Source organism: Rhineura floridana, chromosome 1 (genome assembly GCF_030035675.1).
Source record: "Rhineura floridana isolate rRhiFlo1 chromosome 1, rRhiFlo1.hap2, whole genome shotgun sequence".
Taxonomy (NCBI): Eukaryota; Metazoa; Chordata; class Lepidosauria; order Squamata; family Rhineuridae; genus Rhineura; species Rhineura floridana.
This window is the reverse complement of record NC_084480.1, coordinates 23,426,889-23,441,571: the sequence shown is the minus strand read 5'-3', so window position 1 is coordinate 23,441,571 and position 14,683 is coordinate 23,426,889. Positions and strand designations below refer to the sequence as shown.

The following is a 14,683-nucleotide window of genomic DNA, read 5'->3' as shown; positions in this document are numbered from 1 at the left end:
TATAAGAAACCAGATTTCGGCTGAATATCAGGAAAAACTTCCTAACTGTTAGAGAGGTACGACAATGGAGCCAATGCCCTAGGGAGCTGATGGGTTCTCTGACACTGGAGGCATTCAAGAGGCAGCTGGACAGCCACCTGTAGGGTATGCTTTAAGTTGGATTCTTGCATTAAGCAGGAGGTTGGACTTAATGGCCTCATAGGCCCTTCCAACTCTACTGTTCTATGATTCTATGATTCTAAGTGCATTTCCTTGAAGCAAGGCACAAACACGTAACAACTACACATTTATTGTCTTGGAGACTGAGAAACATTACCAAAAAAAAGCTTTTAAAAAGCAATATTACAAACAAAACAACAACACTGAATAATACTCCAGAAAGACTGAAATATTCACAAACACATAAATTGAGTAAATCTAGACCATTTAACTCCCCCTCAAAATACACACGTAACAGGGATAAAATGTGATATTGAGGGTTGTGGTTACAATCTGTTCATGCATTACTCTATCTGAATATTATTTGAATAACCTCTATCAACATATCTTTCCCTGGGATTCTGGTCAACACATGGGACTTGGGATAACGTGGATTAGCTGCATGTTTATAGGTTGGACTCATTTCTGCTCAAAAGGGGGGGTCTCTGTCTAATCTTCTGAGCTTCAAAGATTTTGTACTATTTTTATAGGAAGAACGCAGTCTTCTGCAGATGGCTCAATAGAGTACATTCAGCTGTGAAAATCTGGAGTGCAGATGTTCGCATTTTTGGTTTTGATAGCTTTCAAAAACATAGATGTATTGGTGGAAGGTGGTGCCTCCTTAACAGAGTCTTAAATCCAGCTAGGGAAGCAACTTTCCTGGTTGTAGACTAGGGTGTATGTGCGTGTGTGTGTGTGTAAGAGAGAGAGTATATGAAGGCCAGAGATTTTGGTATATTTTGGTATATCTTTTCAAAGGCTGTCATCAACATATTTGTCATCTCATAACATATTTTATATTGTGGTGGTGGGAAGAGGTTACAGATGGGCAGATGAGACACAACCTTCCTCTCAACTATGGGCCTGACCATACCAAATTTCACTGTGGACAACAGAAGGTGAAACTGTAGGATGTGCTCCCCCCCCCCTTTGAACTGGTTGAGAACTCATTTGTGGCTGATTATAGACTGCATCTTCTTTAAGGAAGGAAAGAAGAGGAAAACACTTTCTGTTGCTTGACTCATTCTGTAATCATCTCGCAAGATGTCCCAACCAGCTTGCTTCTTTCCCAGTCATCTTCTTTTACTTAGACCCAGCTTAAATAAATGTTGAATGGTAAAGTGTGTGTGTGTGTGTGTGTGTGTGAGAGAGAGAGAGAGAGAGAGAGAGATGTGCAGGTTTGAATGCCCTTCCCACAGAAAAAGCAAATTACTTATTTCTTACATTTATACCTCACCTTTCTTTCATCATCAACGAAACCCAATGCAGAATGGTGGGAAGCTGCCTTATACGCAATCAGACCATTGGTCTCTTCAGTTCAGTATTCTCTGGCAGGAGCTCTCCAGGGTTAAAGGAAGGGGGCATTCCTACCTAGAGGTGCCAGGGATCAAACCTGAACAGTGGAGACTGGTGGCCCCAATGTCCGTGGGACAGCAAATCTGCTCCAGGTTTTAGTCCACACTTTCAAGGAGCTGTCCAAGGAGCAAGCCCTGAAAGTTTGGACTAAAACCCAGAATGGGTTCACTGTCCCAGTGAAAATCGGAGCCATCAGTCTCCACTGATTTACCGGACACCTTCTGCATGCAAAGCTGATGATCTGCCACTGAGCTACAGACCTTCCCTTCTCGCCCCGGAGACACTCCACCATTTGTATGGAGGGGAGGCTCATTCTGTCATACAGTCTACACCCAAAGTCTAAAGTGGCACGTCCCGGGAGCAATTTAATCATGTAATCTTACCATCCAGCCCCAGGAGTTATTTAGATGAAAGACACTATGTATTGGCAATTTCCTAATCCCTTCCCACAACAGACTTTCAAGATGGAAAATCTGGGACCAGCTCAAACTGTCAGTTTTAATTTCTCTCCAGTCTGTGCTGCCTTCAGCGGGGATTCTTCTTCTGCCTCACAATGTCTGTGCGGGTTAGACTGTGCTCTAAATCATGACAGTCAAATATAGACAGACTGTGCCATGTGCATTGCAGGATCCAGCATGCCAGCAATACAAACTTACCGCAGTGCCTCCCTGTGGCTGCATGTACCAACAAAAAACAGATAGGATGAAGCACGGGCCAGCAGAGCACCAACCAGGTTAATTCTTGGGACTGCAAGAATCAGCTGTATTCCAATAACACTTCCAACTCCCCAAATTAGAATTACTTGGGGGTGCTGGTGTGTTGGAAAGAACTAAGAGAGGGTAGCAAATGGAAACCATGAGAAATGAAGCAAAAATGGTACTCAACAGAAAAGTTTGTTCTTGTACATATGATCATATCAAGAACACATTTTGATAAAATCTGTGTTAGGGTATTGGAATTGGCACTTCTCTCTAAAAGGGTCTCTCTCAAAATAGGTGCTTGGCTTAAACCTTTAGTTGGATCTGATTTTTCCCTCACTGAATACTATTTTGAAAACCTTTATAGAAACCTTTCTTTTAAGAAAATCTGGAGCATAATCCATACTGAAGGAACATGAAGCTGCATCTTTGCTGAAGTTAAACATGTCTGGTTCCACTTAGGGCCTGGATGGAAGATTGTCTAGGAACCCCCGCTATGCCACCTAATATGGAAAACTGTAATAATCAAAACATTACATTCAAAAAGCGAAGCTTGTTTGCCTGTAATAAATATCCCTTTTCCATTGTTGCTATTCATCTGGGTCTGGAACATGTGGACAATTCTAGATATAACTGCAATGCCCCGACTTGAAAAAATCAGGGGGCAGGGAGGACACACATGTTCTAAGCACAGTTAACCACTCAGAGCCTGTGTACACAACATACATTTAAAGCATATTTAAAGCGCATGACTTCCCCACGAAGAATCCTGGAAACTGTAGTTTACCCCTCACAAAGCTGCAATTCCCAGCACCCTTAACAAGCAACAGTTCCCAGGACTCTTTGGGGAAGCCATGTGCATTAAATGTGCTTTAAACGTATCGTGTGGATGTGAATCCTGACACCTTCTCTCTAATCTTTCTTCTTCTCTTAACTGTGCCCTAGGATTTAAATGGGGCCACACATCATAGGTTGCATCCACTGTTAGTCCTACTCAAAGTAGGCCCATTGAAATTAATGCCCATGACTAACTTAAGTCCATTAATTTCAGTGGATCTACTTAGAGTAGAACTCAGTTGGCTACAACCGCGTAGATCAGAGCACAACCTACACGTGGACTTAAGTCTTCTAAGACCAATGAGATCCAAAACAGAGAGCACTAGAGAAGTTACGGGGAACCAGTGGACCTCCGGAAATTCTTGGACTCCAGCTCCCATCAGACCATGGCCGTAAACAAGCATAGGCTTGTGCTATAACTCCCACTGATTTCAATGGGAGAGCTTTAAGCATCAACAGGTATGGCTTAACTCTCTCATTAAAATTAATGTGTGTGTGTGTGTTTTAAGTGCTTTATGTTGCCTGGATCATGCTGATACCCCTGGCTTTAGGGGAAGCCAGAGAACTCTCCAAGCTGTTTTTACCTTTTAAGGGAAGAATGTCTACTTCCCTGCCTATATAATTGTAAGGACCAGATCGGGCAAATTAAGCTCGCAGACCTGAATCATGCCAGTCACAAGCTTACTCAAAAGGTTCAAAGGTTCATGAAACAGCCAAATAGGTTTAGCTGAAGAGAAAGTGGACTATTGCTTCCTGGTCAGGTGTTTACTTCTGGGAGCTGCCTAGATTGAAATCCCTGCTGAGTGATGAACTGCTTTTCTCCTGAGTGACATAACATACCAGTAGCCAGTTGAGAAGAAGATGAAGGCTGGGATTTAAACTGATCAACAGACAAGAGGGGCATAGTGATCCGACTATGTACAGCTTGTTACACTTAGGCAAAACATTTACATGGTAATTGGTACAAAAACAAACCTGTATAATATACACTTGTGAGTTCCTGGCTGCCCCCAAGTGTGCCCAATCTATGCCAAAAACAGTGCACTAGGATAAGCAGTGATAGTCAAACAGTGCTGAATTCTCTAAGGCAGGTGTGGGGAACCTTTGGCCAGCCAGGTGTTGCAGAACTACAGTTTCCATGAGCCCCAGCATGCATGGCCAATGGTCAGGGATGATGGGAGTTGTAGTTCAACAACATCTGGAGGATCAAAGGTTCCCCTCACCTGCTCTAAAGTCTAGAGTGCACACCCAATTGTTCCCGTGCAACTGTGGCTTTACTTTTCCTGCACCTGATGTCATATGACATCAGGTGATGGACAGGTGGGCATGGTTTGCTCAAAATGGGACAGATGAAAATGCCTGGCATTCTTAATAAGGCCCATGAGGTGGAGGTCCCCCACTGCTGGTTTAAATTATGGTTTGCCCAAACAGAAACCACAGTTTGATTCTGGGTTGCTTGGGGAAATCATAGTTTAAACTAACCACAGTTTGTCCTTGCTTAATATAGCAACAAACCATTATTAGTTTAAACCCGCAACTGGATGCTTCCAATCTCCTTTTCATGGTCGTGCCAAAGAATGAGAGGACACGGGGGCTGCATAAGTCTAGGCTTGTTGCTGTTCATATATGTTGTGATAAACTATGGTGGGATGATTACATTTTAACTGGGTCAGCGTGGCAGATCAGAGTCAATTGGCACATTTGTTATTCCCACTGGCTTCCAGGGGATGAATAGTTTTGTTCCATCATAGATTCCATCATAGCTGCCTGTGACACTGCCCTAATGTCTCTATAATAATGGTTTGATGGTACCAGTTGGGATGTGCTGATGTGGCAGTCAGTGAGCCTCATCCTAAGCACTTCCTAGGTCCTGTGTAAAGGATAAGAGTTGGACTATTAAACTGATTATATCAGAATAAATCATCATAATTCGATTGGTGTAATCACTCTTTTTAACTTTAAAAAACTTATATTCCACTTCCTCCCCACTCCAAATAGAACTCAAAGCAGCTTACAACCATAAAATATAAATGTGATAAAACCAAATCCACAAACTCCACAAAATAATGAATTGGGGTTTGTCCTCAAGAAATGGCATAACTGTAGGCTAACTGTGTAATCTTACATTTATCTACCCAGACGTAACCCACTGAGTTCAATGGGGCTTATTCCAGATGGGTGCATATAGCAGAGGTGGCAAATCTGTGGGCCTCATGATGTTGTTGGACTGCATCGAGGAGCGGCTGGCATAATGGTGTCATGGAGCTGCCCTCCCAGCACCAGCGTCATTGCCGCTTACTAGGATGGTGCAGGAGTGTGACAGGGTGGAAACAAGGTGGTAGCAAGCCCAGGGCCAGCTGCTCTTGCTATTTGTTGGTTCAACTCAATGGGTCTGCTCATTCATTTCCGCACATTATCAGAACTATCATAAGCATGGCTAAATGTTGTTACAGTAGTGAAATGTTTATACTACACGCTGGAAAAGGATGTGGTTTACAGTAGGCAACCCTTGAAAAATCTACCAGTGTATCTACCAGTCCTGACTGGGTCCGTCTTGATGGAGAAAAGTGTCTCTGATAAACAACATAATTCCATCTGCCCGAGTCACTCTGGAAAGCACATAAACAAGGTAATAGCAAACAGGCAGGTGTAACAAAGCGGCAAGGGATGCTGACTCAGGCATAAGAACTTCACCTGATTAATCTGCTACAAGGAAACTGGTCCTTCCAGATTATGCTGCCTGTTGAATAGTCACAGCAGGGTCAATGGCCTTGTTATTTAAATATCAGGGGAGATAAAAGGAGGCCAGGGTCATGGCTTAAGATTTAGGATTGCTAACAGGTCCAGAACACACACACACACACACACACACACACACACACACACACACACACGTTTTTCTTCATCACCTTTTTTGGTTTTGTTTTAAAAGCTGTACACCTTAGCTGGCTAGCTAGCTTTCTACACTAGACTCTGCCTGAAAACCCACTTAAAAATTTTGGGCTCCACCCAAAGTCATCCACAAGCCCTGCCCAGGTGCCAAAATGTTTAATTTCAAGAGTGTCAAGCCTACTGAATTGTGTTCCGAGGCTGCTTCTGTCTCTCCATTGCTGAAGCATGAGCAAAATTGCTGGGTTCTGATCTGAATAGTTTTGGGTGGAGTCATAAATGGATTAATTCTGCTCTGCCAGAATTCTGGAGTGGGTTCTGGGATTCGGAATGGGGTCCGAAAGCTTGTCTGCACATGCTCCAAGATTTTGTTAGTATGCTGTTTATAAAATGCAGTCAGTAATCTAGGGTAAGCTAATTCAGCTTCATTTGGAAGCCAAGTTTCTATCTTGAATTCCAGGTGGATCAGAATTTGTCTCCATCCCTACCAGTCCTGTGCACAAAGGCAGATCCCCACCCCAATTGATTTATTGATCAACATTTTGGCTATATTATTCTGCATAGTACTTTACAAAATACCAGAGGACAGGTCTCTACCCTGAGGTAGTGGTGCACTTAGAATTAGACTTTGGGGGCAGAGGTCCAGAGTCCCACTAAGTACAATGAGCAGAAGACCCCCCCTGAAAGGGTCTCACCCCCCCCCTTTTTTTGAAGGATGGGAAGTAACAGGTATTACCATCCAATGAGTCCCTTCCTGATAAGACTATTAAGTCTAGAGTCTAAAATAACTAAAGTTAGTCTACTTACTGTGGTTTGTATCTGTCACAAACAATAGTAAAACATGAAAGCCTTGTTATCACTTCAGGCACTTGCCAGGGCAAAGAGATTCTGGCAGATGACACCTTTGCTCCAATTCTGAAAAAAGACCCAGAGTTACATCCCCTTGCCACCACTCACCATATGCTCAGAGACACGTTACCAAATTCTTCCAAGCTACGCCAGAAGTGAATTGGACTGTGAAAGACCAACCCAAATTATGTTTGCATTTTGACAAATTTGTAGGGCAGTACAATATCTCAGATAGGAGGTCAGGCCTCCTGCTCCCCTGGTGCATTCACTATAGCTGCCCAATTTCCCTGCTTTTTAAAGTTTGATAGAAATATATGTTGGTTATAGGTACATTCTTAAACCTCAAGTTTTTACCTATTAGTGAATTTCTCTGCTTTTTAATCTGGGAGGTAAGAAATGGGTTCCTGTGCAAGTTTGCTGAGAATGGATCGATCATTTGCATGCTTATTGAATTCAATGGGATTTACTCCCCTTCAATCATGCTTAGGATAGGTGAAACTGGCCACGGGGGAGGAGGAGAAGAGGGAGACAGGACTGGAGGAGGCAGGGGAGGGGGAGGAAGAAGATAGGATGAGGAGGGGAGAGGAGAGGGGAAGGAGAGAGAGGGAAGGAGAGGAGACAGGAGGGATGGGGAGGGGAAATGCAGGTCTGATCATTTGCATGCTTACTGAGTTCAGTGGGATTTACTTCTGTGCAATCATGCTTAGGATAGATGGAACTGACCGGGGAGGGAGGAGGAGAAGGGGGAGGGGAGAGGAGAGGAGAGGGGAGGAGGGAGAGGAGAGGGGAGGGGATTGGAAGGGGAGGGGGAGGGATGAGAGGGGCAAAGTAAGGGAGAGGGAAGGGGCAAGAGGGAGGGGATAGGAGGGCGGAGAAGGGCAGGGCAGGTTTGATCATTTGCATGCTTTTTGAGTTCAATGGGATTTAGTGCCATGTAATCATGCTTAGGATAGGTGAAACTGACCTGGGGGAGGGGCAGAAAGGGGAGGAGGAGGAAGGGGGAGAGAAGGTGAGGGGGAGGGAGGGAGGGGGAGGGGCAGGGAGGGGGGAGGGAAGGAGATTGAGTGGGTGGGCACTGGGCAAAGGGAAAGCCCCTTACTTTCCAAAAGGAAAACATTGTGAACAGTATCATTGTTTTTCCAGGGTTTCCCCCAACTTTTTATTCTACAGCAGGCACATGCAATCTCCCACCCAAATTTAAACCAAAGCTATCCCTGGCCACATCCACACCAGACCTTTATGTCATTTTAGACAGTCATGGCTTCCCCCAAGGAATCCTGGGAATTATAGTTTGTGAAGGGTGCTGAGAATTGCTAGGAGACACCCTAGTCCCCTCATAGAGCTACACTCCCCAGAAGAGGGGCTGACTGTTAAACCACGCTGGCCACTGGAGCACTGTCAGAGGAAAAGGGCATCTCCCAGCAACTCTCAGCACCCTTCACAAACTGCACTTCCCAGGATTCCTTGGGGAAAGCCATGACTATCTAAGGTGAAATAAAGGTCTGGTGTGGGTGTGGCCCCGATTAGCCAAGCCAAGCAGCTGTGAGTCTGACTTTTAGAACACTGACAGTTGGTTCTTACTGAGCATGCCTGTCCTATCATTGACTCCAATATTAAATTTCTTAAATTAATTAAAAATCAGCCATGCAGTTTTTAAATGTTTAAACTGCAGAAGATGAAGGTCAGAGTATGGGGCAAGGTCAGTAATAAGGTTACAGGTACTCTGTGAACATGTCTGATGTTTAATTAATTTCAACAAATTACCACTGACAGAAAAAACTCCAACAGGGGTCTAGATTTTTTTTCTGTTTTGACACTTTGAACTCTAAATTCTCTCTGAGTGTTTTGTGTTTTGTCAAGAAAACTTAGAGGGTTGTTAAGCAAGTGTTTCTGAGTTCAGGACTATATGTTTTATAAGGTTTTGTTTTGAAATGGGCTTATGGGAAGCATCAGAATGGCATGGGGAAGGTATTTTCAGTTTAACATTGCAGAATGCAAAAGATCTGTGCCAGCTATAGTATACAACCACTCTTGTAGCTGTATAATTAGGAGAAATTAGGAGAAGTTGGCACTGAAATGCTCAAGAATTTTCATGAGGATTTAAAAAATTGCAAATTGCTGCAGAAAGCTGGAGACCTGGAAAAACGTTAAATGGTTAGGAGTGAGTCAAGTTTATGCGGTAAAAAAAATTACTCAGATTGTCAGCTAGTTATACTATCACCTGACTGTGCAGAAATGTCCCATTGTGTCCCTTTATCTTAGAGCAGGACCTCACTCTCTGCCTCCTAAGAGGTAATTGGATCAGCTCTCCTAAGGACCTAAGCCATCAAACTGAAAAAATAGCTTTCTCCCCACATAGTGTGGTCAGATATTTACCCTGGGGGTGGGGGGAATGCTGTCTCTTGTATATGTACATATATGTGTAAGCAAAGAACCCACTTAGATATGAAAGTGTATTAGTGAAATAGCACAAGTCTTTCCCCCTCCCCCAAATGGTCTTCCTTTTGAATCCATTCCAAACGTACCAGAGTAAACTACGATATTGGAGCTGTTGCTCTGAATGGTGAATTTGTAGCCCAGAAATCCCCCCTTCCCAGGCCTAACTGTTCTCACATTCTGAGAAAGCAGAAAATGCCCAGTGGAAACTGAGATTTATTGTCTTGCTCAGTGATATTCCTCCCACATATCGTAGCCTTCTAACCAGTCCTGGCCTGGAGGAAAGGGGGGGGAAGGGGGCCAGGCAGCCTAGAAGAGCCTGCTGGATTAGACCAAAGGACTATCTAGTCTCTCATCCTGTGCCTACTTGAACCCCCAAAGCAGGACATGACCGCAAGAGCATTCTCCCACTTGTGTCAAAATGAGCAAGTGAGCCTCTAAGTCAAGTTGAGCATGCCATATGTGGCTTTTTGGTCTTGCAAATGACAATTGTGTGGACAGCCAAAATGCTGTGGAGGGCCTTAGAGGAGATTGTCAAAGAACCTGGTGATGCCCCAGGGCCTTCTGCCTTAATTGTGATGGAATCCTGGCAACTGGCTTTCAATCACCTTGAAGCACAGCATTATTGTCAGCTGCAAAAGAGACAGAATGCATACGACTGTGCGTTCAGTTCCAAATTTCACAGAAATTAGATTCCAAAGCAATTTTTTTGCAAACACATCAAGTTTATTCATTAAGCAAGATCTCAGCACAAATAGTTGTAAGACAAAAAAAAAAGCAAGCCCTTGTGAAAGTCCATGCAATTGCATGGAACTGGAACCTTTCTGAGTGTGGCCCTTAAACACTTTGAACAAACTCTTTTGCTGTAAACTGTTGTTCTTGACAGAAACACATATGCGTGGCAAAGGAACACATTGTGCAATGCACCAACATCGAAACATTATGCAAAGAAAAAAGTCACTATTGAAATATATAAATATAAATGAAGTATTATACCATATGATTGAAATGACACTTCATAATTCCAAAGGTATTTGTTTGCCTGAACACTTAACTCAACCAGAATCTGGCAATATGTACTGGATGAAGGCAATGTTAGAAAATCAGAGTTTGTTGAAATGACACTTTACTAACCAAAAAGATTTGCCAACTTCCCAGTGACTTCAACAATATTAGTTGTTTACACTTTTATGGCAGGCAATCCAAAATAAGAGGGGGGGGATCAAAGCAAATATCCTGGCTTTAAAATAGAGTGTGTTAATGTAATTACTTAAGAACATTTGAATTATGATTGAATCATTGAAGGTTTGCATTTTGTTTCATAGAAAGAAACTAAAAATGTCTTGTATCTTAGCCAATTGCAACATGTCTTTTAATTAGGGCTAACGTACATTTCATTAACCTGTCAGACAGAATGCACAATAAGAATGCCACAGAATAAAAGCTGAGGTTTGTTTGATGTCAACTAAAATCACCAGACTAGGCAATTTGTTCTGAACACCATGCACTTCCAGACTTAAAAATCTTTGGGGTTCATCCTAATGCTGGCAGATGATCATCGCAGGCATTCTTTTGTATGCTTGGATCAGCTTCTCTCACTGTAACGAAAACTGAGCATGTGCACATCTGATCTCCCATCCACCTCTACACTGGGGCAAAGTTCTCCGTCTTAAATCTTCTCCAATTAAAAAAAGACGCTGTAACATTTTATCCTGATAACATATTTTGAATAATGTGGTCTTTATGTAAAAAAAAGTCTTACTTTTCCTTTAAGAAGTGCAATCTTAATGTAACTTTCTTTCTAAAGCTTATTCCATTTAAGCAAGTCTAACACTGCAAAGAAATCTATTGCCTTTGATATAAATGGAGAACCATATTCTGTTAACTGATAAACTAAAATTGTACAACTCATTATGTAATGCTAAGAATACTGTGACTTTTACTTGAAGGATGTCACTTCGCATCCCTCTAGTCTGATGCAGCCTTTGCTGCATGCTTTGAACACTCATCTGGAATAGTTAGTTCTGGTTGATAACCCAAAAGTATTCCATTACTGTATAGTTCCAACAAAAATAAATATTCATATAACATCCTACCCCGTAGGACATATATTGGTACACTGGCACTGCAGATGTACTCACTTTAGCCTTATAAATTAATGACATTACAGTTTAATTCATTAAATACAAGCTACTAACATGTAACATTGTACATTCATTTCAACTAAACAAACACACAAGCAAAATACTTCTTTCCCCAGTATACTAAACCTGGGATTCCAAATTCTAGAAAACGAAAACGAAAAAGCAATTATAAATTGCTGGCAAATTGATTTGTACTGTGCATGTCCAGAGTTTATAAAAAAGTTGCTCTTTGCTATGCATGAAATCCCATAACCTTTCAATACAGCGTAACAGCTGAGCATATGAATTCCAGAACTATGGAAATCAGAACGTTGAGCTCTGGGTTAGTTCACCCCACCCAGATTCCTTCATTTTCCAGTGCCCTTCACAGTCCAACATGGTTGGTAAACAGTAAATTCCAATTCTCTCCTCTTCAGTTCCTTCCAGTTGCATTCCCTAGCAATCTTTCTGAAACTTTATCTGAAGAAATCATATTACAGGAGCCTTCCTTGCCCACAGGAAACAAGGCAGCAGAAGTGCACAGGAAACATTTCATCTCCTTTCTCTTACGGAAGTCTATTTTATGACTCCACATACATAAAAGTTGGATCTTCCAAAGGATTCTTTTTTTCTTCCTCCATTTCCATTTTGAGTAAAAACACTCTCATGTTCCAGGGCAGAAAAGCTTTGAAATCAGGTTAAGGATCTTCTGGCGGAGGTTCCACTTGTCACCAATCTTGCGCAGTTGCAATGCGCATTCCGTCTCTACCTCTGAGTCTGTAAATGATCCAAGCACATTGTTAGTCTTCTGCACTGATTACAGCTAATCTTTTCACATAATTATAAGCCTTATATCACTTTAAATCAGACTCATAGAATAGTAGAGTTGGAAGGGGCCTATAAGGCCATCGAGTCCAACCCCTGCTCAATGCAGGAATCCAAGTTAAAGCACACCCGATAGGTGGCTCTCCAGCTGCCTCTTGAATGCCTCCAGTGTTGGAGAGCCCACCACCACCCTAGGCAATTTGCCTGATGTTCAGTCAAAATCTGGCTTCCTGCAACTTGAGCCCATTATTCCCTGTCCTGCACTCTGGGACAGTTGAGAAGAGATCCTGGCCCTCCTCTGTGTGACAACCTTTCAAGCTGCTATCACATCTCCCCTCAGTCTTCTCAAGGCTAAACATGCCCAGTTCTTCCAGTCTGTCCTCACCAGGCTTTGTTTCCAGTCCCCTGATCATCCTGGTTGCCCTCCTCTGTACCTGTTCCAGGTTTTGAACATTCTCTTTCAGTCCCCATAGTACACAGATGTTGACACCCTGCCCACTTCCCCTATTTTGGAACAGAACTCCTTTAACACACACACACACACACACACACAGTGGGACAGAAGATGAAGGGAGGAAATATCATCCTCACCTCCACTCCTGGCTTAGTGATTGCCCAAAGCATTTGGGGAATCAGAGCGCAGTTCGCATCATGTTAACATCAGCTCCCTATGTAAGGAATACATATGGGGGGGAGACCTTCAGTGGCAAAGCACATGCTTTGCATGCAGAAGCCCCCAGTTTAATCTCTGGCATCTCCAGTTAAAGGATTTCAGAAGCCGGTGATGAGGAAGACCTCAGCCTGAGATGCTGGATAGCAGAGTATATTGGGTCAGATGGGCAAATGTCTTGACCTGGTTGAAGGCAGCATCCAAGGTCACGCAAAGCTTCTGGTGAGAGGAGCTTCTTCTTGCAGCCCTCCTCCAACTTGATGCTGCCCCCATGATCTTTTGGATTAATTGTCATCATCTCTGACAATTGGTTACAATGACTGCAGCTTTAGGGGTTTAGAGAAGGCCACCTTATAGGCTTTCTGCTCCCACTGAAGTGAATGGCCAAGCCCTAAAGGGCAGAGTAAAAGACATCCCTCATGGGACTGTTGGATCTGGGCAAGTGGGCATTGCAGACACAAGCCCGCAGAAACACAAAAGCCAAGCAGATGATTGACCCCTCCCACACCTCGTGTCAAATCTATGACTACTGTTTTGAAGTTTGCACCTGGACAATTTGGCAGCCTACTACAAATTCTGAAGTGTTGGTCTTCAACTGGCGGGTCATGAGCAATGAAAGCAACTGTGTCAGGACCGCGGCCCAAGCTGGGTGGCATCTATACCGCCAGGACCATCTTTGGAAAGAGAGAAAAGGGAAGGGAAAAGATGGTGGGAAGGAGATGGGGCAGACAGAGGAGGAGGAAGAGAAATATTTAGACTAAAGATTAAAAATAGGGAGTGAGCCCGAGGCCCATAAAGGCCACCATCCCAAATCTTGCACAATGAGCACACCTAGGCTCCTAAATCAAGGGCATTTACTGGAGGGGAGGATCTGGGGAGCGGATGGCCATGCCTGTGGACTAGATGGGCTCTGGGGGTCCCTTCGACCCCTGCGATCCCTCCTTTATTAACTCTACAAGAGGAGACCTTTCGCTTTTCGATGGATCGCTCCCCCTCCCCGCCGTCTCTCCCCGCCTCCCTACCTCGAGAATTCCCCCTCCTCCAAAAAAACAAAACAGAAAAAGTGGCCCGGTTTCGATATCCCTACGCAACATGCCTCGACTGGCTCCCGTCTCTCGGACCAAAAGCGATGGCAGGCCGCTCCGGGTCCGATTGGTACCCACCTGCGGGCGTTGGGGGGTGCGGCGCGGTTTTGCGCGGCGTTTTGTTCGGCATCATGTCGAGCTGTGAGCGGGCGCGCTTTCCTCGTCTGGCCGGCTTGGAAAGGAAGGAAGGCGGAAATCACCGGACGGGAGCTCCGAACTCGCTCTGTGCCTCCCGCGTTGTGCCCGCCTCTTGCCCGGGCGTGCCTGAGCCAAGGGAAGGCGCCGGGGGTTTCCCAGTGACGACGACGAGGAATCCCCGCCTCCTTCGGCGAGCCTTTCCCCAGCCAGCCAATCAGCGGCCGGGATGCCCGGGCAAGCAGGGGCCAGTTGTCAGCTGGGGGAGGGGCAGGCGGCGGTCCGAGGGAGCTGGGCGTGTTGGAGCCCGTCCCGGGGCCAAGGGTGGCGGGGCCCCCATCCAGGACTCTTGGGCGGATCGGAGGGGCGGGCAGCCAACTCTTCTTCCCACCGCCACCCCCACCTCCACCTCCACCCCCGGCTCCAAGAGAAAATGGGCTTGGCTTCAGGGGCCAAAGAGGTCGAGGAGACAAGCAGCGCGCAAATTGTGCGGTTGCCGCCTCTCCATTTTATTTCTTCGGGGAAAGGGGTCGTTTCATTTCCGCACTGGGGGAGCGACAAAACCGCCGGGTTGGGGATCGG

General features: G+C 44.6%; 1 protein-coding gene across 1 annotated transcript; it reads right to left on the bottom strand.

Annotated features, from left to right (window-relative positions):
- Positions 1-11,011: 11,011 nt before the first annotated feature.
- On the bottom strand, positions 11,012-14,435 carry PMAIP1 (phorbol-12-myristate-13-acetate-induced protein 1). The gene is made up of 2 exons (XM_061607429.1): positions 14,045-14,435; positions 11,012-12,163 (listed from the first exon to the last, which is right to left on the bottom strand). Exons 1-2 carry the CDS (start codon positions 14,097-14,099, stop codon positions 12,051-12,053), a joined length of 168 nt encoding a protein of 55 aa, XP_061463413.1. The 5' UTR covers positions 14,100-14,435; the 3' UTR covers positions 11,012-12,050.
- Between the last annotated feature and the right edge of the window lie 248 nt (positions 14,436-14,683).